Below are 27551 nucleotides of genomic sequence, written 5' to 3'. Positions count from 1 at the left end.
GCATTATCGGGGTACACATTGTGGTAAATGTGTGCACCCCATATATCTCTGCCTCCTCGGTCTGAGATTCTCGTGATCCGCCGTGGATCTGTCCTTCTCTGCAACATGGTGGTTTGCAGGATTAACCAGGTTTGCAGCTCGCCTGCACATACGTAGGAGGTGTCCCATTGTTCCACAGCCCTTGCAAACGTACCCTTTGAAACAGCATGAATTGAAACAATGATCACCCCTGAAGCGCCAACAAGGTGTTAATGGCCTTACATTCATCACCCTCGATGGTGGACTCTGAGACATTTGCGGACGTGCAGCTGCAGGCATGTAGGGCCTGCCCTGTACGTTGCGATTTGAAAACAACATCACTTTGTTCACAGTACTTGTAGCAGCACTTGTGTGCTGAGAGATTTGCTTAGTATTGTCACTGGTGGCAATGAACGCCTAGGCTATCGCTATGGCTTTACTCAAGGTTGGGGTCTATACAATCAAAAGTTTGCGAAGTATCACTTCATGGCCAATGCCAAGTATGAAAAAGTCTCTGAGCATGTGCTCGAAATGTCCTTCAAATTCGCAATGTCCTGCAAGGCATCTTAGCTCAGCGACGTAACTCGCCACTTCTTGGCCTTCAGAACTTTTGTAGATGTAGAACCGGTGCCTCGCCGTCAGAATGCATTCCTTCGGGTTCAGATGCTCCCGGACCCAGTATGCACAAATCATCGTACGATTTCTCTGTGGGTTTCACTGGAGTGAGCAGATTCTTCATGAGGCCATACGTTGGTGCCCCGCAGACGGTGAGGAGAATCGCCCTGCGTTTGGCAGCGCTCTCTTCCCCATCTAGCTCGTTGGCCACGAAATATTGGTCGAGTAACTCCACAAAGGTTTCCCAATCATCTCCCTCTGAAAATTTCTCCAGGATGCCCACTGTTCTCTGCATCGTTAGGTTCGTCATCTGTATCTTGTCGCCAGTTATTATGTATGAATAAAGAGTCTGACTGGACACTGTGAGCTCAAAGTAAAGTGTGACCATAGTCTTTTATTGCAGGTCTCCAGCCTGTGAGGCCTCCTTAAATACCTGTGCTTCCAAAGGGATTATGGGATCCCCTGGGACTCCAGGGGATGAGCCCTCTGGTGGCTAGACAAGGTATATACAAGTTTACATATATAACAACCACCCCATTAGTCTACTCTCAATCATCAGCACAGTGATGGAAGGTGTTGTCGACAGTGCTATCCAGCGGCACTTACTCACCAATAATATGCTCACTGAGGCCTAGTTTGGGTTCCGCCAGGACCACTCGCCTCCAGACCTCATTACAGCCTTGGTCCAAACATGGATAAAAGGGCTGAATTCCAGAGGTGTGGTGAGAGTAACTGCCCTCGATATCAAGGCAGCATTTGACCGAGTGTGGCATCAAGGAGCCCCAGTAAAACTGAAGTCAATGGGAATCGGGGAAAATTCTCCACTGACTGGAGTAATACCCAGCACAAAGGAAGATGGTTGTGGTGGTTGGAGGTCAGTCATCTCAGCCCCAGGACATCGCTGCAGGAGTTCCTCAGGGCAGTGTCCTAGGCCCAACCATCTCCAGCTGCTTCATCAGTGACCTTCCCTCCATCATAAGGTCAGAAATGGGGATGATTGCTGATGACTGCAGTGTTCAGTTCCATTCGCAACTCCTCAGATAATGGAGCAGTCCGTGCCTGCATGCAGCAAGACCTGGACAACATTCAGGCTTGGGCTGATAAGTGGCAAGTAACATTCGCACCACAAGTGCCAGGCAATGACCATCTCCAACAAGCGAGAGTCTAACCACCTCCCCTTGACATTCTACGGCATTACCATCACCAAATTCCCCACCATCAACATCCTGGGGGTCACTATTGACCAGAAACTTAACTGGACCAGCCACATAAATACTGTGGCAACAAGAGCGGGTCAGAGGCTGGGTATTCTACGGCGAGTGTCTCACCTCCTGACTCCCCAAAGCCTTTCCACCATCTACAAGGCACAAGTCAGGAGTGTGATGGAACACTCTCCACTTGCCTGGATGAGTTGCAGCTCCAACAACACTCGAGAAGCTCGACACCATCCAGGACAAAGCAGACCGCTTGATCGGCACGCTACCCACCACCTTCAACATTCACTCCCTCCACCACCGGCGCACCATGGCTGCAGTGTGTACCATCTACAATATGCACTGCAGCAACTCCCAAACCCGCGACCTCTACCGCCTAGAAGGACAAGGGCAGCAGGCGCCTGGGAACACCACCACCTCCACGTTCCCCTCCCAGTCACACACCATCCCGACTGGGAAATATATCGGCCGTTCCTTCATCGTCGCTGGGTCACAATCCTGGAACTCCCTCCCTAACAGCACTGTGGGAGCACCTTCACCACACGGACTGCAGCGGTTCAAGAAGGCGGCTCACCACCACCTTCTCAAGGGGCAATTAGGGACAGGCAATAAATGCCGGCCTTGCCAGCGACGCCCATATCCTGAGAATATTTTTTTTAAATATACACACACACATATATACAGACACACACTCACACTCACTGACACATATACACATGCATACTTGCATAACAGACTCACACTTACACACACTCTCACACTGACACACATACTCACCCACACTACTACTCACACACACACTCACACACACACTCATACACGCACTCACACGCACACTCACTCACACTGACATACCCACACTCACACATATACCACTCTCACACACACACTCATACACACTAACACTCACCCACTCACACGCATTCATTCACTCACTCACTCACTCTCACACACACATACCCACACTCATACACACTAACACTCACGCACTCACTCACACACACACACACTCATACTCTCACTCACAGACACACACACTCACGCACACGATGGTTTGAAATCAGTGCCCTTGCAATAAACGCACCGAGACGCGGGTGGGCGACACCTTTCCCTGCCGGGGAGCCAGACAGTCAGCTGATGGACTATGCGGCAGCCTCTGCTGGCTGGGGCTGTGTGTATGGAGCGGACTGACAGTCCCCAGAACCTGCTCCAGGTCCAGCACCAGGGACAGCTCCGGCCCCGGCCCCGGCCCCGGCCCCGGTCCCAGCAACGTCGCCCGGCCGCTGTCCAGTGCCCCAGGTGCTGAAAGCACCGCCTGTCCCGGGGCCGCCTCAGCTCTTAGCCCGAACCCCACTCCTGGAACCCGGCTGTCTGCCCCCCTCCGCCTGCCCCACACCCTCCTCTCTCCGGCTCAGCACCATGGCCTGGACACTGGGGCGCTCGCAGGGAGACCTCCCCTGGTGCTGGTTCAACCGCTGAGGGAAGGAGAGGGAAGGCGAGAGAGAGGGAAGGAGGGAGAGAGTAGGCAGAGAGAAAGATAGGGAGAGAGGGGTAGGCAGAGAAAGGGAGAGGGAAGGAGGGAGAGAGAGCAGGAGAGAGAAAAGGAGAGGGAAGGAGGAGGAGGAAGGGAGAGAGGGAAGGAGAGAGAAAGGTAGGGGAGGGGGAGAGAGGAAAGGAAGGAGAGAGGTCGAGAGAAAGAGAGGGAAGGCAGGAAGGAGAAATAAAAGGAGAGGAGGAAGGAAGAGAAAAAGGAGAGAGGAAAGGAAGGAGAGAGAAAGAGGTCAACGAAGGAGGGAGAGAGGGGAGCGAAAGAGGGGAAGAAGAGAGGGAGGAGAGCAACAAAACAGGAGAGCTTTCTCTCCCTCTCTCTTCGGATGGAGCGAAGGACCAGTATCCTGGAGCCGGCGGGGAAGGAGGGAGGGAAGGAGGGGATGTCGGCCAGAAACGGCAGGAAGGGGAAGGGCAGCGTGGGCTCGCTGGGCCGGAGCCCCCGGGACTGGGAGATGGAGGACAAGCAGCGTGTGGGCGATGGGGCGGCCCAGCAGATCGGCAGTGGGAGCCCTCGCCCCGGGTACAAGCCGCCGCCCGCCTCCCCGCACAAAGACGCGCCCCCCTGCCCGCTCAAGACGGTGGCCTTCGCCAAGAAGGCCGCGGGGTCCTCGGAGCAGATCCTGCCCGAGGACCAGGACCTGGCCCTGTCCGGCAGCACCTTCCTGCAGAGGCAGTTCAGCTCCATGCTCCAGCCCGGAGTCAACAAATTCTCCCTCCGCATGTTCGGCAGCCACAAGGCGGTGGAGATCGAGCAGGAGAGGGTTAAATCTGCAGGGTTTTGGATCATTCACCCCTACAGCGACTTCAGGTAAAGGGAGAGAGGGGTGTGTGTGTGGGCTGGGGGGCGGGGGACAGGGAGAGAGCCAATGTCAGACAGCCTTGGGCAAGCTACAGGTATCGAATGCCCAAGAATCCAACAAGGGGCGTGTGAGAATGAGACTGTAATGGTGGGTGTGTGTGATAGTGAGTGTGTGTATGAGATTGAGTGTGTGTGTATGTGAGTGAGTGTGTGAGAGAGAGTGTGGGTGTGACTGTGTGTGTGAGAGTATGTGTATATATGTGTGTGTGTGAGTGCATATGAGATTGTGTGAGTGAGACTGTGGGTGTGAGTGAATGTGAGACCATGTGTGAGAGAGATTGTGTGAGTGTGTGTGAGATTGTGTGTTGGTGTAAATGTGTGTGTGTGAGACTGTGTATATATGTGAGATTGTGTGTGAGACTATATGTGTGAGATTGTGTGTGTGTGTGAGAGACTGGGTGTGAGTGAATGTGAGACTGTGTGAGAGACTGTGAGTGTATGTGTGTGCGAGAGACTTTGTGGGTGAGTATGAGAATGTGGATGTAGGACTGAGCATGTGTGTGAGTGAGAGAATGCCTATGTGAGAGTGTGTATATGTGAGAGACTTGTGAGTGTGAGAGTGTATGTGTGTGTGAGTGTGAGAATGTGGTTGTAGGACTGAGCATGTGTGTGATTGTGCGTGTATGAACATAAGACGCAGGAGTAGGCCACATGAGTGACTGTGTGTATGTATGGGTACGTGAGACGATGTGTATGGGACTGTATGAGTGTGAGATTGTGAGTATGTGTGTATACAGGTGTGCATCAGTCTGTGTGTGATCACCAGTGTGTTTGGGCCAGTCTCTGTTAGTTTGTGTGTGAATATATGTGCGATGTATGTGGGTTTGTGCGTGAATGGGGCATGAGGTGTTTGTGTGCAGGATGTGTGTACATTTATATGCGTCAATTTTAAAAATTCATTTTCGGGATGTGGGTGTCACTGGCAAGGCCTGGCATTTATTGCCCATCCCTAATTGCCCCTTGAGAAGGTGGTGGTGAGCCGCCGCCTTGAACCGCTGCAGTCCGTGTGGTGAAGGTGCTCCCACAGTGCTGTTAGGGAGGGAGTTCCAGGATTGTGACCCAGCGACGATGAAGGAACGGCCGATATATTTCCAAGTCGGGATGGTGTGTGACTGGAAGGGAACATGGAGGTGGTGGCGTTCCCATGCGCCTGCTGCCCTTGTCCTTCTAGGCGGTAGAGGTCACGGGTTACATAGAAAAATAGGTGCAGGAGTAGGCCATTCGGCCCTTCTAGCCTGCACCGCCATTCAATGAGTTCATGGCTGAACATGCAACTTCAATACCCCCTTCCTGCTTTCTCGCCATACCCCTTGATCCCCCTAGTAGTAAGGACTTCATCTAACTCCCTTTTGAATATATTTAGTGAATTGGCCTCAACTACTTTCTGTGGGTTTGGGAGGTGCTGCCGAAGAAGCCTTGGCGAGTTGCTGCAGTGCATCTTGTAGATGGTGCACACTGCAGCCACGGTGCGCTGGTGGTGAAGGGAGTGAATGCTGAAAGTGGTGGGTAGTGTGCCGATCAAGCGGGCTGCTTTGTCCTGGATGGTGTCGAGCTTTGTGTACCCTGTCGGTTTTGATGAGTCAGGACGTGAACAACAGACTTGCTCTAACAGCCACGGCATTTATGTGGCTGGCCCAGTTTCTGGTCAATGGTGACCCCAGGATGTAGGTCATGGGTCCAGGGCAGGGACATCATTCTACCAAGTTGATCCTGTTAAATTGTTCATTGTAGTCAAGCTGATTTAGAATCATGGAATCATAGTGTAATGTCTTTGCTTCCTGGGTTCATTGCTTAAGAATTCATAGCAACACATTGTTCATAAACTAACTAGTTCTTAATAGCAAAGATTTAACAATCACACGACACGTTACCAGTTCATCCACCTGCCCCATCGTAGATCCCCTGAACCCAACTGGCCGGGATCTTATTGAGTCTTGCGAACATCACGTGACTAGCTAAGCCCCTCCCAACTCAACAGATCTACCAACCTGTGAGCATACTCACCGGTGCGTACGTTACACATAGAATGGTATAGCACAGAAGGAGACTATTTAACCCAACAATTTTCCTGCAGCCCTGCAATTTCTCCCCGTTAAGTATTTATCTGATTCCCGTTTGAAAGTCACAATTGAATCTGCTCCCACCGCCCTTTCAGGGAGCGTGTTCCCGATCACAACAACTCACTGCGTAAAATATTCTCCCCATCTCCCCCTCTGATTCCATCACCGATTATCGTCAATCTGTGACCCTCCTGCCCCTGGGAACAGTTTCTCCCGATCCACTCGATCAAAACCCTTCAAGGTTTTGAACACCTCTATCAAATCTCCCCTTAGCCTTCTCTGCTCCAAGGAGAACAACCCCAGCTTCTCCAGTCTTTCTAAAGAAAAACTTGTATTTGAAGAACATAAGAATTAGGAGCAGGAGTCAGCCATTCGGCCCCTCGAGCCTGCTCCACCATTCAAAAGATCACAGCTGATCTTCGACCTCAACTCCACCTTCCCGCCCGATCCCCATATTCCTTGATTTCTTTTGTGTCCAAAAATCTCTCGATCTCAGCCTTGAATATACTCAACGACTGAGCCTCCACAGCCCTCTGGGGCAGAGAATTCCAAAGGTTCACCACCCTCGGAGTGAAGAAATTCCTCCTCATCTCAGTCCTAAATGGCGGACCCCTTATCCTGAGACTGTGTGACCCCTGGTTCTAGACTCCCCAGCCCGGGGGAAACATCCTCCCTGCATCCCTGCATATGAAGAAAGACTGGAGTAACTAGGCTTATATTTACTGGAATTTAGAAGGATGAGAGGGGATCTTATAGAAACATATAAAATTCTGATGGGATTGGACAGGTTAGATGCAGGAAGAATGTTCCCAATGTTGGGGAAGTCCAGAACCAGGGGTCACAGTCTAAGGATAAGGCGTAAGCCATTTAGGACCGAGATGAGGAGAAACTTCTTCACTCAGAGAGTTGTGAACCTGTGGAATTCTTTACTACAGAAAGTTGTTGAGGTCAGTTCGTTAGATATATTCAAAAGTGAGTTAGATATGGCCCTTAAGGCTAAAGGGATCGAGGGGTATGGAGAGAAAGCAAGAATGGGGTACTGAAGTTGCATGATCAGCCATGATCATATTGAATGGTGGTGCAGGCTCGAAGGGCCGAATGGCCTACTCCTGCACCTATTTTCTATGTTTACCCTGTCAAGCCCTGTAAGAAATTTATATGTTTCAATGAGATCACCTCTCATTCTTCTAAACTCTAGAGAATATCGGCCTAGTCTACTCAATCTCTCCTCATAGGACAATCCCCCCCATCCCAGGAATCAGTCTGGTGAACCTTCGCTGCACTCCCTCAATGGCAAGTATATCCTTCCTTAGGTAAGGAGACCCAAACTGTGCACAATACTCCAGGTGTGGTCTCACCAGGGCCCTGTATAATCGCAGTAAGACGTCTTTACTCTTATACTCAAATCCTCCTGTAATAAAGGCCAACATACCATTTGCTTTCCTGATTGTTCGCTGTACCTGCAGGTTAACTTTCTGTGATCCGTGTACAAGGACACCTAGGTCCCTCTGAACACCAACATTTCCCAATCTCTCACCATTTAAAAAATACTCTGCTTTTCTATTGTTCCTACCAAAGTGGATAACTTCACATTATATTCCATTTGCCACGTTCTTGCCCACTCACTCAACCTGTCTATATCCCCTTAAAGTCTAAGCATCCTCCTCACAACTTACTTTCCCACCTAGCTTTGTATCATCAGCAAACTTGGATATATTACATTTGGTCCCCTCATCCCAATCATTGATATAGATTGTGAATAGCTGGGGTCCAGCCAGCCCACCAGTTACACTGTGCCAACCCTGGAATTCTCTGCCCCAGAGAGCTGTGGAGGCTGGGTCATTGAATATATTTAAGGTGGAGATGGACAGATTTTTGAACGATAAGGGAGTAAAGGGTTATGGGGAGTGGGCAGGAAAATGGAGCTGAGTCCATGCTCAGATCAGCCATGATCGTATTAAATGGCGGAGCAGGCTCGAGGGGCCGAATGGCCAACTCCTGCTCCTATTTCTTATGCTTTTATGTAACCTGAAAGTGACTCGTTTATTCCTACTCTCAGTTTTCTGTCAGTTAGCCAATCCGCTGTCCAGGTTAATGTATCCCATGAGCCCTAATTTTGTGTAATAACCTCCTGTGTGGCACCTTCTTAATAAGAACATAAGAATTAGGAGCAGAAGTCGGCCATTCGGCCCCTCGAGCCTGCTCCACCATTCAATGAGATCATGGCTGACCTTCGACCTCAACTCCACTTTCCCACCCGATTGCCACATCCCTTGATTTCTTTTGTGTCCAAAAATCTATCGATCTCTGTCTTGAATATACTCAACGACTGAGCCTCCACATCCCTCTGGGGCAGAGAAGTCCAAAGATTCACCACCCTCTGAGTGAAGAAATTCCTCCTTATCTCAGTCCTAAATGGCGGACCCCTTATCCTGAGACTGTGTGACCCCCTGGTTCTAGACTCCCCAGCCCGGGGAAACATCCTCCCTGCATCGACCCTGTCAATCCCTGTAAGAATTTTATATGTTTCAATCAGATCACCTCTTCTAAACTCTAGAATATCGGCCTAGTCTACTCAATCTCTCCTCATAGGACAATCCCCCCATCCCAGGAATCAGTCTGGTGAATCTTCGCTGCACTCCCTCTATGGCAAGTATATCCTTCCTTAGATAAGGAGACCAAAAATGTACACAATACTCCAGGTGCGGTCTCACCAGAGCCCGATATAATTGGTGTAAAACGTCCTTACTCTTATACTCAAATCCTCTTTTAATAAAGGCCAACATAGTATTTGCTTTCTTAATTACTTGCTGGACCTGCATGTTAACTTTCAGTGATTGGTGTACAAGGACACCCAGGTCCCTCTGAACACCAACATTTCCCAATCTCTCACCATTTAAAAACTACTCTGCTTTTCTATTTTTCTTACCAAAGTGGATAACTTCACATTTCTCCACATTATATTCCATTTGCCATGTTCTTGCCCACTCACTTAGCCTGTCTCTATCCACCTGAAGCCTCTTTGCATCCTCCTCACAACTTACATTCCCACCGAGCTTTGTATCATCAGCAAACCTGGATATATTACATTTGGTCCCCTCATCCCAATCGTTGATATAGATTGTGAATAGCTGGGGCCCCAGGCAGCCCACAAGTTACACTGTGCCAACCCTGGAATTCTCTACCTTAGAGAGCTGTGGAGGCTGGGTCACTGAATATATTTAAGGTGGAGATTGACAGATTTTTGAGTGATAAGGGAGTCAAGGGTTATGGGGAGCGGGCGGGCAAGTGGAGCTGAGGCCAGGATCAGATCAGCCATGATCTTATTGAATGACGGAGCAGTCTCGAGGGGCCAAATGGCCGACTCCTGCTCCTAATACTTATGTAATCTGAAAATGACGCGTTTATTCCTACTCTCAGTTTTCTGTCAGTTAGCCAATCCGCTGTCCACGTTAATGTATTACCCCCAATCCCATGAGCCCTAATTTTGTGTAATAACCTCCTGTGTGGCACCTTATTAATAAGAACATAAGAATTAGGAGCAGGAAGTTGTTGAGGCCAGTTCGTTAGATATATTCAAAAGAGAGTTAGATGTGGCCTTTACAGCTAAAGGGATCAAGGGGTATGGAGAGAAAGCAGGAATGGGGTACTGAAGTTGCATGATGAGCCATGATCATATTGAATGGTGGTGCAGGCTCGAAGGACCGACTGGCCTGCTCCTGCACCTATTTTCTATGTTTCTGCCAAAGTGCATGACCTCACACTTTCCAACATTATATTCCATCTGCCAAATTTATGCCCACTCACTTAGCCTGTCTATGTCCTTTTGCAGATTTTGTGTGTCCTCCTCACACATTGCTTTTCCTCCCATCTTTGTATCGTCAGCAAACTTGGTAACGTTACACTCGGTCCCTTCTTCCAAGTTGTTAACATAGATTGAATCTGGAAATCCAAATACACCACATCCACTGGTTCCCCCTTATCCACCCTGCTGGTTACATCCTCAAGACACTCGGACAGATTTGTCAAGACGCGATTTCCCTTTCATAAATCCATGCTGACTTTGCCTAATCATGTTATGGTTTCTAAATAGCCTGTTACCACGTCCCTATTAATAGATTCTAATATTTCCCCTCCTGCTGAAGCCAGTATCTCACCACTGGGATCATTAAACCGAGAGTTTCATTACAGTGAAGTTATACTGTATGGATTAATTTAAATGTTCATTTCAATTGATGATACACTTCCGTGAAATTTTAATACTTTCCATTTCAATAATTGAAGTTCAGACTGCAATTGAAATAGTGGGATAGGAATTGTCGGGGCCTCAAGCGTTGGCTGTGACTGTCTGAGCATTAAGCCTTTACCTGCTCGGTGCGCTGAGGGATATTATTGGAACACAGTGCCTTGTCACTCTGTATTTCCAGTCCCAGTGACACGTTCATTCCTGCTCCGGGTCGGGTATTTCAGTAATTGATTCTCGAGGGCTCCTTACGTACCGAAAACATTGTCGGCTGCTGTGAGCTTAGAAGTGAGCGGATATCCCATGCACATCGTCACAACTGCCTTTTCCTCCCTGTTACCGGGCAGAAACAAATGGAATGTTGGCCTTTGTTACAGGAGGATTTGAGTATAAGAGTAAATTATACAGGGTCCTGGTGAGACCACACCTGGAGTATTGTGCACAGTTTGGGTCTCCTTACCTAGGGAAGGATATACTTGCCATTGAGGGAGTGCAGCGAAGGTTCACCAGACTGATTCCTGGGATGGGGGGGGATTGTCCTCTGAGGAGAGATTGAGTAGAGTAGACGCGGCCGAGATTCTCTAGAGTTTAGAAGAATGAGAGGGGATCTCATTGAAACATACAGAATTCTTACAGAGTAGATGCAGGGAGGGTGTTTCTCCCGGGCTGGGGAGTCTAGAATCAGGGGTCACAGGATAAGGGCTCGGCCATTTAGGACTGAGATGAAGAGGAATTTCTTCACTCAGGGGGTGGTGAATCTTTGGAATTCTCTGCCCCAGAGGGCTGTGGAGGCTCAGTCGTTGAGTATATTCAAGGCCGAGATTGATAGATTTTTGGATAATAAGGGAATCGAAGGATTGGGCGGAGAAAGTGGAGTTGAGGTCGAAGATCAGCCGTGATCTGATTGAATGGCGGAGCAGGCTCGAGGGGCCGAATGGCCGACTCCTGCTCCTATTTCTTATGTTCCTGTGTTTTAGGTGTGTCTGTGTGTTCCCTTGGTGCTTTGCAACATGCCCCCCCCCCCCGCCGGCCCCCTGCCTCTTCGGGAAACAGGCACGCATTGTGAGTCAGGATTGGCACTGGAGAGCGGAGTCAGTGTTTAAAGGCGTCTGTTCGATATAGATGACATGCGGCACATGAAAGCATGGGCCTAACACTTAACATCCGTAAGACAAAGGTCCTCCACCAGCCTGCCCCCGCCACACAGCACTGTCCCCCAGTCATCAAGCTTCACGCCACGGCCCTGGACATCATGGACTATTTCCCATATCACGGGAGCCTCTTATCAACAAAGGCAGACATTGATGCGGAGATTCAACACCGCCTCCAGTGCGCCAGTGCAGCCTTCGGCTGCCTGAGGAAAAGAGTGTTTGGAGACCAGGCCCTCAAACCTACCACCAAGCTCATGGTCTACAGGACTGTAGTAATACCCGCCCTCCTGTATGGATCTGAGACATGGACAATGTATAAAAGACACCTCAAGTCGCTGGAGATATATCACCAACGATGTCTCCGCAAGATCTTGCAAATCCCCTGGGAGGACAGACGCACCAACGTTATCGTCCTCGACCAGGCCAACATCCCCAGCATCGAAGCACTGACCACACTCGATCAGCTTCGCCGGGCAGGCCACATAGTTCGCATGCCTGACACAAGACTCCCTAAGCAAATGCTTTATGCGGAGCTCCTTCATGGTAAACGAGCCAAAGGTGGGCAGCGGAAACGTTACAAGGACACCCTCAAAGCCTCCCTGGTAAAGTGCGACATCACCACTGACACCTGGGAGACCCTGGCCGAAGACCACCCGAGGTGGAGAAAGTGCATCCGGGAGGGCGCTGAGCTCACCCACCCACCCCTTCCCTCGACGAATGTCTGTCCCACCTGTAACAGGGTCTGTGGCTCTCGTATCGGACTGTTCAGCCATCAAAGAACTCACTTTGGGAGTGGAGGCAAGTCTTCCTCAATTCCGAGGGACTGCCTACGATGATGATGATGATTTGCTTGAATGTTACTGAGGACCAGGCCAGGAATTGTATCGGTGAGTGTCCTTGTGAGATGTAGTGGCAGGGTTTACTGGTGAATCTTCAGCCTGTCATATTGCGGGTACAGAGGGTACATTTGATTGTGAGTTGCAGCTTCAATCGGTTCGTTGAGCGAGCTGGACGTTTGTGGGAGGAAGCGCCATAGCAAGCCGTACATCTGGGGAAGGTCGGAACATAAAACTGAGTGCGGCACTCCCTCAGTGCCGCCCCTCCGACAGTGCAGCGCTCCCTCATACTGCCCCTCCGACAGTGCGGCGCTCTCTCAGTACCGCCCCTCTGACAGTGCGGCGCTCCCTCAGTGCCGCCCCTCCGACAGTGCGGCGCTCCCTCAGTACAGCCCCTCCGACAGTGCGGCGCTCCCTCAGTACCGCCCCTCCGACAGTGCGGCGCTCCCTCAGTACCGCCCCTCCGACAGTGCGGCGCTCCCTCAGTACCGCCCCTCCGACAGTGCGGCGCTCCCTCAGTACTGCCCCTCCGACAGTGCGGCGCTCCCTCAGTACTGAGCCAAGCTGCCTTACTGAACTGGAGTAGATGCCTTCAGGGACGGTTCAAACTTGAATTTAACTCGCAGATATTGATTATGGTATCTAGGGATCGCATGTGTGCAGTATTATGATACCATTAGGTGCACTTGAATCAATACATTCCCACGACAACTAACTGCGCCAGCCAATAATTCTACAGCCACCGTTTTGCTCCAGTGTGTGGGAGGGTTTTTCAGTCTTTTTATGCTCCCTCAGCCGCTCATCAGGATATTCAGACAGATGCAATCTCCCTCCTAGCTTTTGTTGGTTAGAGGATCTATTTCCATTTTGTGCTGCAAGGATCTCGATATCTGCCTCATTCTCTCAAGTACAGGGACATCACTCACCAACACAGCACTGCCCCTCCGACAGTGCGGCGCTCGCTCAGTACGGCCCCTCCGACATTGCGGCGCTCCCTCAGTACCGCCCCTCCGACAGTGCGGCGCTCCCTCAGTACTGCCCCTCCGACAGTGCGGCGCTCCCTCAGTACTGCCCCTCCGACAGTGCGGCGCTCCCTCAGTACCGACAGTGCGGCGCTCCCTCAGTACCGCCCCTCCGACAGTGCGGCGCTCCCTCAGTACCGCCGCTCCGACAGTGCGGCGCTCCCTCAGTACCGCCCCTCGGACAGTGCGGCGCTCCCTCAGTACTGCCCCTCCGACAGTGTGGCGCTCCCTCAGTACCGTCCCTCCGACAGCGCAGTGCGCCGCTCCCTCAGTACTGCCCCTCCAACAGTGCGGCGCTCCCTCAGTACTGCCCCTTCGACAGTGCGGCGTTCCCTCAGTGAGGTCTATATTCACCCCTCCTCCCCTAAGGTGCTGACTCTCACTGGGGTACAATTATGACATGCAGCTCCTGTTTGTGAGCCTGTGGGGCGTCAGGACCACCATGCGGGGTCTGCCTGTCTTTTACTCATCAGGGTCTGGAACAGAGTCGCCACCAAGCGCAGCTCTCCCCTGTCTGGAGTGGCGGCTGTCCTGCAGGAGCCGCTGCTCGGGGAATCCATACCTCCACGACCGCGGTTTTAGGGGGCAGGCGGACAAGAGGGCTGTGGCTGGCGAGGTGACCAGGGTCAGGGACCTGCTCGATGGCGGAGGAGCGGGCTGGATGGCGCCTGAGGAGCTGGCACATGCCTAAACTGGGCCAATGTCCGCCGCGCGGCCAATGCCATCGAGTCGCTAAAAACAGCTCTGGGCCCTGACTCCGTTAGGTGTGTCGTGGAGGCTCAAGCATGTGGGGAGATCCCGTCCGAACTGACACCCGTCCGGACGGAATTCCTCATTGGAGCCAAGCCCCGGAACCTCCCTCGGGAGTCGACGCCTCACAACTTGAGCCTCCTCGGGGAAATCCCCTCCGTGCCTTTCAGTTCTGCGCGGAGGGGTTTCCTGTCCGAGCTGCCCCTGCACACACTCAACCTTGCCATCCTCGTCTGCCGTCCGGACACGCCATGGCGCACCATCTTGCCGTCCGGAGGAGGCGGGGGTCCCCGATGGAGTGCTCTCTACATGGGAATCCTCCCACTGTTTATCGGGGACTTGGCCTGGAGGGTGGTGCATGGAGCAGTCTCGTGCAATAAATTTTTAAGTCGGTTCACGGGCTCCCAGACCTGCATTTTCTGCGGTCTGGAGGATTCCGTGTTCCATGTTTTTATGGAATGTGCGAGGTTGCAGCCCCTGTTCTATTACCTGAAGGGGCTGCTCCTCAAATTCTGGTTGCACTTCAGTCCCACACTCCTGATCTTTGGGCACCCTGTGCAGAGGGGAGCAGGAAGGCCTCCTCGTAGGCCTGCTCTTGGGCATGGCCAAGGGGGCCATCAGCTGGTCCAGGCAGCGGGCGGTCGAGGGGGTCGTTCAGCCCGACTGCCTGCCTCTCTTCCGCGGTTACATCCGAGCCAGGGTGTCCCTGGAGATGGAGCAGGCGGTGTCCACCGGTACGCTCGCGGCCTTCCGCGAGAGGTGGGCGCCGGAGGGACTGGAGTGCATCATCACTCCCGGCAACCGAATTTTAATTTGATTTTGATTTGTCAAGGTGTTCGTTAGTTAACTTGTGGCGTTTTTTGGGCCCTTACAAAAGAGGGGGGGGGGCACTTGAACTAGCGTTCTACCAAAATAGTTGTAGAGCTGTTGAGTGGGAGTGGCTTAGCCAGTCACGTGATATTCACAAGCCTCAATAAAACCCCGGCCAGTTGGGTTCGGGGGATCCACGATGGGGCAGGTGGTTGTGAGCCTGGTGGATGAACCGATAATGTGCGGTGTGATTGTTAAACCTTTTGCTCATAAACCAACCAGTTCTTAATATGACTTCTTCAGCAAAGAACTCACGAAGCAAATACACTGCACCTGCGGAGAGGGAAGTAGGTATCCTTCATCAGGAACCTTGCCAGGGAATTGCTTTTTTCAAAGAAATCCTTGTTCCGAGTTGTTTATGGTGACGGTTCCAGGTCAGACAGTAACTTCTGTCTCCCCGAGAGACTGGAATAGCGAGGCAGACACTGCACAGTCTATGTCTAGATGCTGCCCAGTCCAGGAACGGAGATTAAACATTCCCTCCCGCATTGACACACAGACACAGTTCCGCCTGTAACTGCCTGTCTGTCGACACTCCTCACACGCAGTCCTGTTACACACACACATACACAAAGCCGTACGCAATACTTGCCTTTATCAGCCCAGGCGTAGAATACAAGAGCAGGGAGGGTTATGCTCGAACTGTATAAAGCACTGGTTAGGCCACAACTGGAGTACTGCGTGCAGTTCTGGTCACCACGTTACGGGAAAGATGTGATTGCATTGGAAAGGGTGCAGAGGAGACTCACCAGGATGTTAGAACATAAGAAATAGGAGCAGGAATAGGCCCCTTGAGCCTGCTCCGCCATTTAATACGATCATAGAAACATCGAAAATAGGTGCAGGAGTAGGCCATTCGGCCCTTCGAGCCTGCACCGCCATTCATTATGATCATGGCTGATCACCCACCCCAGCAACGCCCCCTCCACACCACCCCGACCCCAAGGACCACATCCAACTCCCTCCCGAACACATCCAATGAACTGGCATCAACAACTCTCCGTGGCAGGGAGCCCCACAGGCCAACAACTCCCCGAGTGAAGAAGTCTCTCCCCATCCCAGCTCCAAACAGCCTACCCCCCATCCTAAGACCGTGCCCTCCCCCCCGCACCCAACCCGCCCGGTCCCGTCAGAATCCTTCCCAAATGCCGGATGTCGAGCCCCCAGCCCCGGCCACCCCGGAGCCAAGGCCCCCGCGACGCCAACCACACCACATCCACCAACCGCCATCTGCGCAGTCAACCCGCCCACCCCACTCCGAACACTCCCCGCACCGAGGCACAGAGCCCCCAGGCCCGCCCCTCCTACACACTTCGCCACCCCCCAGACCTCCGCTGCAATGTGGCCCCTCCCGTCCCCCGCCCTGGGTTTCTCCACCCCCCCACCTCCACCACTCTCCCCTCCATCCCCCGCCCCCGTCTCCCCTCCACTTCCCTCTGCCTCCCCGCACAGGCTCCCATCTTGGGGGCAGCAACCTTCTGCAGCCGGGAATTTTAGCCCTCCAGCGTGGAAGTCCTGCTCCCGCCGCAGAATTGGCCTGACCACCCCTCAATTGAAGCGGAGTGTAATTTCCCACACTCCGCTTCCCTTGGGGGCAGTAACAGGGGCACGACTGGATGCTCCGATGGCTGACCCGATCATGGACTCAGTTCCACTTCCCTGCCCGCTCCCCATAACCCCTTAATCCCTTTTCAGTTGCCTGGACTGGAGAATTTTAGCGCTGAGGAAAGATTGGATAGGCTGGGGTTGTTTTCTTTGAAACAGAGGAGGCCGAGGGGAGACCTTATTGAGGTGTATAAAATGATGAGGGGCCTGGATGGAGTGGATAGGAAGGATGTGTTTCACTTGGCAGAGGCATCAACGACCAGGGGGCACAGATTGAAAATAATTGGGGGGAGGTTTAGAGGGATTTGAGGGGAAATTTCTTCACCCAGAGGGTGGTGGGGGTCTGGAACTCACTGCCTGAACTTTTATCTTGTGCAGTAACCTTTTATGTGGCACCTTGTCAAATGCCTTCTGGAAGTCTAAATACACCACATCCACTGGTTCCCCTTTATCCACCCTGTTCATTACATCCTCAAAGAATTCCAGCAAATTTGTCAAACATGATTTCCCTTCATAAATCCAAGCTGACTCTGTCTAACCCAATTTTGCTTTTCCAAATGTCCTGCTACTGCTTCCTTAATAATCGACTCCAACATTTTCCCAACCACAGACGTTAGGCTAACTGGTCTATAGTTTCCTGCTTTTTTGTCTGCCTCCTTTTTTAAATAGGGGCGTTACATTTGAAGTGCCGTAACCTACAGGGCTACGGACCGAGAGCTGGAAAGTGGGATTAGGCTGGGTGGCTCTTTGTCGGCCGGCACGGGATACGATGGGCCGAATGGGCCTCGTTCTGCGCTGTAAATGTTCTCTGATTGTAACCCCGCGCTATGCCTGAATAAAAACAGGAAACGTCTGTGCAGGGAAAGAGAGTAAACGGTTCAGGTTTGTGACCCTTCCTCAGAACTTGAAAAAGTTTGAGATGTGACAGATTTTTAAGCAAGGGCGGGGGCAGTGAAAGTGAGAGGGGATAGTGAAGAACTAAAGTCTGTGACGGGGTGGAAGGCAGGAGAGATTAAATGACAAGGAGAACAACTTGTATTTATCATCATCATCATAGGCAGTCCCTCGGAATCGAGGAAGACTTGCTTCCACTCTTAGCATGAGTCCTTAGGTGGCTGAACAGTCCAATACGAGAACCACAGACCCTGTCACAGGTGGGACAGCCAGTGGTTGAGGGAAGGGGAGGGTGGGACTGGTTTGCCGCACGCTCCTTCCGCTGCCTGCGCTTGGTTTCTGCATGCTCTCGGCATCGAGACTTGAGGTGCTCAGCGCCCTCCCGGATGCACTTCCTCCACTTAGGGCGGACTGGTCTTTGGCCAGGGACTCCCAGGTGTCAGTGGGGATGTCGCACTTTATCAGGGAGGCTTTGAGGGTGTCCCTGTAACGTTTCCACTGCCCACCTTTGGCTCGTTTGCCGTGAAGGAGTTCCGAGTAGAGCGCTTGCTTTGGGAGTCTTGTGTCGGGCATGCGGACAATGTGGCCCTGCCCAGCGGAGCTGGTCGAGTGTGGTCAGTGCTTCGATGCTGGGGATGTTGGCCTGGTCGAGGACGCTAACGTTGGTGCGTCTGTCCTCCCAGGGGATTTGTAGGATCTTGCGGAGACATCGATGGGTGCTATTTCTCCAGCGACTTGAGGTGTCTACTGTACATGGTCCATGTCTCTGACCCGTACAGGAGGGCGGGTATCACTACAGCCCTGTAGACCATGAGCTTGGTGGCAGATTGGAGATCTTGATAGTGCCTTTAACGTAATGAAACGTCGCCGTGCGAATTACTTGCTGTAGCTGCACGCTAACTTTGTGTGTGCCGTGTACGTGGATGCCCAGATACCTCTGTACTGCAGCATTTCGTAATCTCTCTCTGTTGTGTATGGAGAAAGAGTCAGACTGAACACTATGAGCTCAAAGTAAAATGGGACCTTAGTCTTTTATTGCAGGTCTCCAGAGTGCGTCTCCAACCTGTGAGGCCTCCTTAAATACCTGTGCTCCCAAGGGATTATGGGATCCCTTGGGACTCCAGGGGATGAGCCCTCTGGTGGCTGTACGGAGTAAATACAAGTTTACATGTATAACACTCCGTTTAAATAATAATTTGCTTTCCTTTCTTCATTTTTTTGCCTGGCCCGCCTCACGTTTTCTGGGGGGGGGGCGGGCGTGTTTTTGTTCGCCCCTGCAGGTTCTACTGGGATCTTACTATGCTGCTGCTGATGGTGGGGAACCTGATCATCCTGCCGGTGGGCATCACCTTCTTCAAGGACGAGAACACCCCCCCCTGGATCGTCTTCAACGTGGTGTCCGACACATTCTTCCTCATCGACCTGGTGCTCAACTTCCGCACGGGCATCGTGGTGGAGGACAACACCGAGATCATCCTGGATCCCCACACCATCAAGATGAAGTACCTGAAGAGCTGGTTCCTGGTGGACTTCGTCTCCTCCATCCCCGTCGACTACGTCTTCCTCATCGTGGACCTGGAGACCCGGGTGGACTCCGAGGTGTACAAGACAGCTCGGGCCCTTCGCATCGTGCGTTTCGCCAAAATCCTCAGCCTCCTGCGCCTACTCCGGCTCTCCCGTCTCATCCGCTATATCCACCAGTGGGAGGAGGTGAGCATCACACCCTCCAACCGCGCCCATGGCAGCTCTGCCTGCAGTTCCTGCCCCCATACTTTCGAAAGGATATACTTTGCTTTGGAGGCAGTTCAGAGAAGGTTCACTCGGGTTGATTCCGGGAGATGAGGGGGTTGACTTTATGAGCAAAGGTTGAGGAGGTTGGGCCTCTGCTCATTGGAATTCAGAAGAATGAGAGGTGATCTTATCGAAACGTATAGAATTACGAGGGGGCTCGACAAGGTGGATGCAGAGAGGATGTTTCTACTGATGGGGGAGACTAGAACTAGGGGGCATGGTCTTAGAATAAGGGGCCGCCCATTTAAAACTGAGATGAGGAGGAATTTCTTCTCTGAGGGTTGTAAATCTGTGGAACTCGCTGCCTCAGAGAGCTGTGGAAGCCGGGACATTGAATAAATTTAAGACAGAGATAGACAGTTTCTTAACTGATAAGGGGGCGGGCAGGGAAGTGGAGCTGAGTCCATGATTGGATCAGCCATGATCGTATTAAATGGCGGAGCAGACTCGAGGGGCCGAATGGCCGACTCCTGCTCCTATTTCTTATGTTCTTCTGTTTTATGTTCATTGCTAGAGCTGTCCAATTAGTCCCACTCTTTTCCCCCCCCTCACCCACCGCTCTTCCCCCTGCCTTTGTTACCTCCAGACTTGACTATTCCGACCCTCTTCCATCCGGCCTCCCAAATCTCAGCTGCCCCCCGTGTCTTAACTCGCACCGAGTCCCGCTCACCCATCGCCCCCTGTGCTCGCTGCCCATTGTCCTAACTCGCACCGAGTCCCGCTCACCCATCCCCCCCTGTGCTCGCTGACCTACATTGGCTCCCAGTTAAGCAACGCTTCGATTTCAAAATTCTCATCCTTGTTTTCAAATCACTCCATGGCCTCGCCCCTAACAATCTCTGTAACCTCCTCCAACCCCTACACCCCTCCCTATCTCGGTAACCTCTTCCAGCCACTACACTCCTCCCTATCTCTGTAACCTCCTCCAAGCCCCTACACCCTTCCCAATCTCTGTAACTTCCTCCAGCCCTACACCCCTCCCTATCTCTGTAACCTCCTCCAGCCCCTACACCCCTCCCTATCTCTGTAACCCCCCTCTAGCCCCTACACCCCTCTCTATCTCGGTAACCTCCTCCAGCCCCTACACCCCTCTCTATCTCTGTAACCTCCTCCAAGCCCCTACACCCTTCCCAATCTCTGTAACCTCCTCCAGCCCTACACCCCTCCCTATCTCTGTAACCTCCTCCAGCCCCTACACCCCCTCCCTATCTCTGTAACCCCCCTCTAGCCCCTTTACCCCTCTCTATCTTGGTAACCTCTTCCAGCCCCTACACCCCTCCCTATCTCTGTAACCTCCTCCAGCCCTATACCCCTCCCTATCTCTATAACCTCCTCCAGCCCCTACACCCCCTCCCTATCTCTGTAACCCCTCTCTAGCCCCTACACCCCTCTCTATCTCTGTAACCTCCTCCAGCCCCTACACCCCTCTCTATCTCTGTAACCTCCTCCAAGCCCCTACACCCTTCCCAATCTCTGTAACTTCCTCCAGCCCTACACCCCTCCCTATCTCTGTAACCTCCTCCAGCCCCTACACCCCCTCCCTATCTCTGTAACCCCCCTCTAGCCCCTTTACCCCTCTCTATCTTGGTAACCTCTTCCAGCCCCTACACCCCTCCCTATCTCTGTAACCTCCTCCAGCCCCTACACCTTTCCCAATCTCTGTAACCTCCTCCAGCCCTACACCCCTCCCTATCTCTATAACCTCCTCCAGCCCCTACACCCCCTCTCTATCTCTGTAACCCCCTCTAGCCCCTACACCCCTCCCTATCTCTGTAACCTCCTCCAGTCCCTACACCCCTCCCTATCGCTGTAAACTCCTCCAGCCCTACACCCCTCCCTATCTCTGTAATCCCCTCCAACCCCTACACCCTTCCCTATCTCTATAACCTCCTCCAGCCCCTTCACCCTCTCCCTATCTCTGTAACCCCCCTCTAGCCCCTACACCCCTCCCTATCTCTGTAACCTTCTCCAGCCACTACACCCCTCCCTATCTCTGTAATCTCCTCCAGCCCCTACACCCCTCCCTATCGCTGTAAACTCCTCCAGCCCTACACCCCTCCCTATCTCTGTAATCCCCTCCAACCCCTACACCCTTCCCTATCTCTGTAACCTCCTCCAGCCACTACACTCCTCCTTATCTCTGTAACCTCTTCCAGCCCCTATACCCCTCCCTATCTCTGTAACCTCCTCCAGCTCTTACACCTCTCCCTATCTCTGTAACCTCCTCCAGCCCCTACACCCCTCCTTATCTCTGTAACCTCCTCCAACCCTACACCCCTCCCTAACTCTGTAACCTCCTCCAGCCCTACATGCCTCCCTATCTCTGTAATCCCCTCCAGCCCCTACACCCTTCCCTATCTCTGTAACCTCCTCTAGCTCTACACCCCTCCCTATCTCTGTAACCTCCTCCAGCCCCCACACCTCTCCCTATCTCTGTAACCTCCTCCAGCCCTCCCCCCCTCCCTATCTCTGTAACCTCCTCCAGCCCCTACACCCTCCCTATCTCTGTAACCTCCTCCAGCCCCTACACCCCTCCCTATCTCTGTAACCTCCTCCAGCCCCACAACTTCCCGAGATGTCTGCGCTCCTCAAATTCTGCCCTCCTGAGCATCCCTGATTATCATCGCTCCACCATCGGTGGCCGTGCCTTCAGCTGCCTGGGCCCCAAGCTCTGGAGCTCCCTCCCTAAACCTCCCCGCCTCTCTCTCCTCCTTTAAGACGCTCCTTAAAACCGACCTCTTTGACCCAGCTTTTGGTCACCTGTCTCTAATCTCTCCTTATGTGACTTGGGGTCAAATTTATCTGTTTCTCTGTAAAGCGCCTTGGAACGGTTTACTACGTTAAAGGCGCTATATAAATACAAGTTGTTGTTATTATTAGAACCACAGGAGGAGGCCATTCAGCCCATCGTTCCTGTGCCGGCTCTGTGAGGAGCGATCCCATCAGTCCCACTCTCTCCGTACCCCCCCCCCCCCGAGCCCGGCAAACCCCCACACACCTGCCTTTGACTGTGTGTCGGGCAAGTAGCAAATCCCAGGTGAACGACTCAGTTTGGCGAGGCTCCTCCATTGGCTGATTGTGACGGCCTTCTGTTCTATTGGCTAGATCTTCCACATGACCTACGACCTGGCCAGTGCGGTGGTGCGGATCGTGAATCTGATCGGGATGATGCTGCTGCTGTGTCACTGGGACGGCTGCCTGCAGTTCCTGGTCCCCATGCTGCAGGACTTCCCCGAGGACTGCTGGGTGTCTATCAACCACATGGTGGTGAGTGCGGTGGGGGGGTGGAGAGGGAGGAGGGTGGGGGGGGCAAGGGGAGGCCGCGGGGGGTTCGGGGTGGGAGTGGGCCAGGGGGCAAGGGTGGGGCCGGGGGGGGAGGAGTGGGGGCCGGGGTGGGGGGGGGGGGGGCGCCCAAGAGAGGGACGGTGGAGGGGGTGTGGAACAAAGGCGGCGGCGAGGAGAGGAGCAGGGGGATGGGAGGAGTGAGGGAGGGACAAGGGGAGGAGGGAGAGAGAGGGGAGGAGGGGAGGGAGGGAGAGATAGGGGAGGAGGGAGGGACAAGGGGAGGGAGGAGGAGAGAGGGAGGGAGGAGGGTAGGACGGGAGGGAGGGATGAGGGGAGGGACGAGGGCAGGAGAGAGGGATAAGGGGAGGAGGGGAGGAAGGGAGGGATAGGGGAGGAGGGAGGGACAAGGGGAGGGAGGAAGAGAGAGGGAGGGAGAAGGGGAGGACGGGAGGGATGAGGGGAGGAGGGAGGGAGAGATGAGGGGAGGAGGGAGGGAAGGGAAGGGAGGAGGAGCGAGGGACGAGGGGAGGTGGGAGGGGGAGGAACGATGAGAGGAGGGAGTGAGGGAGGAAAGGAAGGGGGAAGGGAGGGAGGCGGAGGGGAGGAGGGAGAGAGGAGGGAGGGAGGGAGGGACGAGGATCGGGGTGAGGCAGCACCTGACGAGGCTCAGTCCCCATTCAGACCCTCCCTCCTGGCCTGACCTACGGCGATGGACAATCCGGGGGCTGTTTCAGCTCCTGATGCCAGGCGCTGGTTGAACAGTCTGGTCTTTGGTACTAGCCGATCTCCGGCCCCGAGGAGACTGACCCTGCACCTTTTCTCCCCGGCAGAACGACTCGTGGGGCAAGCAGTATTCGCACGCTCTGTTCAAGGCCATGAGCCACATGCTGTGCATCGGGTACGGGCAGCAGGCCCCCAAGGGCATGACGGACGTCTGGCTGACCATGCTCAGCATGATCGTGGGGGCCACCTGCTACGCCATGTTCATCGGCCACGCCACTGCTCTCATCCAGTCCCTCGACTCATCCCGGCGCCAGTACCAGGAGAAGGTGAGCCCGTCTGGGGCAACGGCGGTGGTGGGGGGGTGGGTACGGGGGAGGGGCGGGGGGGAGAGGGGGAAAGAGAAAGAGAGAGAGAGTGTGAGGGGGGGGAGAGAAGGACAGAGAGAGAGGGGGAGAGAGAGAGAGAGGGGTAACGGTGGGGGGGACGGGGGAGGGGGCAGGGAGGGGAGAGGGGGAGAGAGAGAGAGAGAGAGAGAGAGAGAGAGAGGGGAGAGAGAGATAGAGAGAGGGGTAACGGCGCGGGGTAGAGGGTACGGGGCAGGGGGCAGGGCGGGACGGGGGGAGAGGGGGAGAGAGAGAGCGAGGGAGGGGGGAGAGAAGGACAGAGAGAGAGAGAGAGAGGAGGGAGAGAGAGAGAGAGAGAGAGGGGTAACGGCAGGGGGAGGGGCAGGGAGGGGGGAGAGAGAGAGAGAGAGTGAGGGAGGGGGGGAGAGAAGGACAGAGAGAGGGGGAGAGAGAGAGAGAGGGGGGAGAGAGAGAGAGAGAGAGCGAGAGAGAGAGGGGTAACGGCGGGGGGTGGGGGGTACGGGGGAGGGGGCAGAGAGGGGCGAGGGGGAGAGAGAGAGAGAGAGAGAGTGAGGGAGGGGGGGAGAGAAGGACAGAGAGAGAGAGAGGGGAGAGAGAGAGAGAGGGGTAACGGCGGGGGGTGGGGGGTAGAGAGAGAGGGGGAGACAGAAAGGAGAAAGAGAGGGGGGAGAGAGAGGGAAAGAGAGAGAGGGGAGAAAGAGAGAGAGACAGAGAGAGAGGGGGAAAGAGAGAGAAGGAGAAGGAGAGAGAGAGGGAAGAAAGAGAGGGAGAGGGAAGAAAGAGAGAGAGAGGGGAGAGAGAGAGGGGGGGAGAAAGAGAGAAAGAAAGGGAGAGACAGAGAGAAAGAGAGAGAGAGGGAAAGAGAGAGAGAAGGAGAAAGAGAGAGAGAATGAGAAAGATAGAGAGGGAGAGAGAGACAGACAGAGAGAGAAAGAATTGCATTTCTATAGCGCCTTTCACGACCACCAGACGTCCCAAAGCGCTTTACAGCCAATGAAGTACTTTTTGGAGTGTGGTCACTGTCGTAATGTGGGAAACGCGGCAGCTCAATTTGCGCACAGCAAGCTCCCACAAACAGCAATGTGATAATGACCCGGATCATCTGTTTTTAGTGATGTTGGCTGAGGGATAAATATTGGCCCCAGGACACCGGGGAGAACTCCCCCTTCTCTGACTCAGTCACAGGCTGGTAACAACTCTCAGCTTTTCTCAGCACACACTTGCCTTGATCACACAGTGCTGCATATTTAACGTCCTTTGCAAAAGGAGCATTTAAATTACAGTCAGTGCAAGTGGTGAGAGGATAAATCAGTGAAATAATGACCCAATTATCTACCCTGACACCTAATGTATCTCCGCAGGGCAGAACCTGCTCACATAGAGCAGTGCCGGGGCAGCGGGCGAGGGAGGGGAGGGAAGAGCATAGATAGAGAGAGAGATAGGAAGGGAGGGATAGAGTCACAGAAAGAGAGAGATAGAGATGGAGAGGGAGAAGGGGAGAGGGAGAGTGAACGAGAGGAGGAGAGGGAGAGATAAAGAGAGAAGGAAAGAAGACTTGCATTTATATAGCACCTTTCACGACCACCGGAGGTCCCAAAGCGCTTTACAGCCAATGAAGTACTTTTGAGTGTGCTCACTGTTGTAATGTGGGAAGCGCGGCAGCCATTTTGCGCACAGCAAGCTCCCACACACAGCAATGTGATAATGACCCAGATCATCAGTTTTTTAGGGAATGAGGGATAAATATTGGCCCCAGGACACCAGGGAGAACTCCCCCTGCTCTTCTTCCCCATGGGTTCTTCCACGGCAATCTGAGATGGCAGACAGGGTCTTGGTTTGACGTCTCATCCGAAAGAACTGCCCCTCCGACAGTGCGGCGCTCCCTCAGTACCGCCCCTCCGACAGTGCGGCGCTCCCTCAGTACCGCCCCTCCGACAGTGCAGCGCTCCCTCAGTACTACCCCTCCGACAGTGCGGCGCTCCCTCAGTACTGCCCCTCCGACAGTGCGGCGCTCCCTCAGTACTGCCCCTCCAACACCGCAGTACGGCGCTCCCTCAGTACTGCCCCTCCGACAGTGCGGTGCTCCCTCTGTACTGCCCCTCCAACAGTGCGGCGCTCCCTCAGTGCTGCCCCTCCGACAGTGCGGCGCTCCCTCAGTACTGCCCCTCCGACAGTGCGGCGCTCCCTCAGTACCACACTGGGAGTGTCAGCCTGGATTTATGTACTCAAGTCTTTGGAGTGGGACTTCAATCCACAACCTTCTGACTCGGAGGCGAGAGAGAGTGGTATCCACTGAGCCACAGCTGACACTGGAGCGAGAGAGAAAGAGAGGAAGGGAGAGAGACAGATGGAGAAAGAGAGCGAGAGAGAGAAAAAGAGAGAGAAAGAGAAAGAGAAAAATAGAGAGATGAATAGAGAGAGATAGAGAAAAAATAGACAGGGAGAGAGAGAGAAAGAGAGAGAGAGATAGAAATATAGAGAGACAAAGAGAGATGGAGAGAGAGAGAGAGAGAAATAGAGAGATGGAGAGAGAGAGAGATAGAGACAAATAGAGGGACAGCGAGAGAGAGAGAGAAATAGAAATGGAGATAGAGCGACAAATAGGGAGATGGAGAGCGAGAGAGTTACACAACTAGACAGAGAGACAGAGATGGAGAGAGACAGAGAGATGGAGAGAGAGAGAAAGTGAGAGACAGAGAGACACAGTGAGGGACAGAGAGAGAGAGAGAGAGAGACAGTGAGAGACATGAAGATAGACAGAGAGAGAGAGTGACAGTGAGGGACAGTGAGAGACAGTGAGAGGCAAAGAGAGAGACAGTGAGAGAGAGAGACAGTGAGAGTGAGGTAGAGAGAGAGACAGTGAGAGAGAGAGAGTGACAGTGAGGGACAATGAGAGACAGAGAGAGAGAGACAGTGAGGGACAGAGAGAGAGAGAGTCAGAGAGAGAGAGAGAGACAGTGAGGGACAGAGAGAGAGAGAGTGAGGGAGAGAGAGACAGAGCGAGAGAGAGTCAGAGAGAGAGAGTGACAGTGAGGGACAGAGAGAGAGAGAGTCAGAGAGAGAGAGTGACAGTGAGGGACAATGAGAGACAGAGAGAGAGAGACAGTGAGGGACAATGAGAGACAGAGAGAGAGAGACAGTGAGGGACAGAGAGAGAGAGTCAGAGAGAGAGAGAGACAGTGAGGGACAGAGAGAGAGAGAGAGTCAGAGAGAGAGAGTGACAGTGAGGGACAATGAGAGACAGAGAGAGAGAGAGACAGTGAGGGACAGAGAGAGAGAGAGAGAGAGTGAGAGAGAGAGAGACAGAGAGAGAGAGAGTCAGTGAGAGTGAGGGAGAGAGAGAGACAGTGAGGGACAGTGAGAGAGAGACAGTGAGAGAGAGACAGTCAGTGAGAGTGAGGGAGAGAGAGAGAGACAGTGAGAGAGAGAGAGAGAGTGTCAGTGAGAGAGAGAGAGAGAGTGTCAGTGAGAGTGAGGGAGAGAGAGAGACAGTGAGAGAGAGAGAGAGAGAGTCAGTGAGAGTGAGGGAGAGAGAGAGACAGTGAGGGACAGTGAGAGAGAGATCCCAGCATTTGTAGACAGTGAGGCTGACAGATGGGCTTTGATCAGAATAGCTCCTTGTGCCAGCCACACACTTGGGGAGAGCGCGGCTCCTGCGGGTGTCTGCGTATGAGCTGAATGCAGTTATGAGTGAGCTGT

The 27551-nt window shown here is 53.3% G+C and overlaps 1 protein-coding gene across 1 annotated transcript in view; it reads left to right on the top strand.

The window, feature by feature from the left end:
• LOC139240088 (potassium/sodium hyperpolarization-activated cyclic nucleotide-gated channel 4-like) overlaps window positions 1-27551 on the top strand; it is a 55681-nt gene that overhangs the window by 15953 nt on the left and 12177 nt on the right. Inside the window, exons 3-5 of the mRNA XM_070868464.1 lie at window positions 18969-19398; window positions 22585-22746; window positions 23595-23813. Coding sequence (XP_070724565.1) covers window positions 18969-19398; window positions 22585-22746; window positions 23595-23813 — 811 coding nt within the window. The remainder of the gene's footprint in view (window positions 1-18968; window positions 19399-22584; window positions 22747-23594; window positions 23814-27551) is intronic.

Source organism: Pristiophorus japonicus, chromosome 30 (genome assembly GCF_044704955.1).
Source record: "Pristiophorus japonicus isolate sPriJap1 chromosome 30, sPriJap1.hap1, whole genome shotgun sequence".
NCBI lineage: Eukaryota > Metazoa > Chordata > Chondrichthyes > Pristiophoridae > Pristiophorus > Pristiophorus japonicus.
Note: the sequence above shows the minus strand (reverse complement) of the source record. Positions and strands in the feature narration are given on the sequence as shown.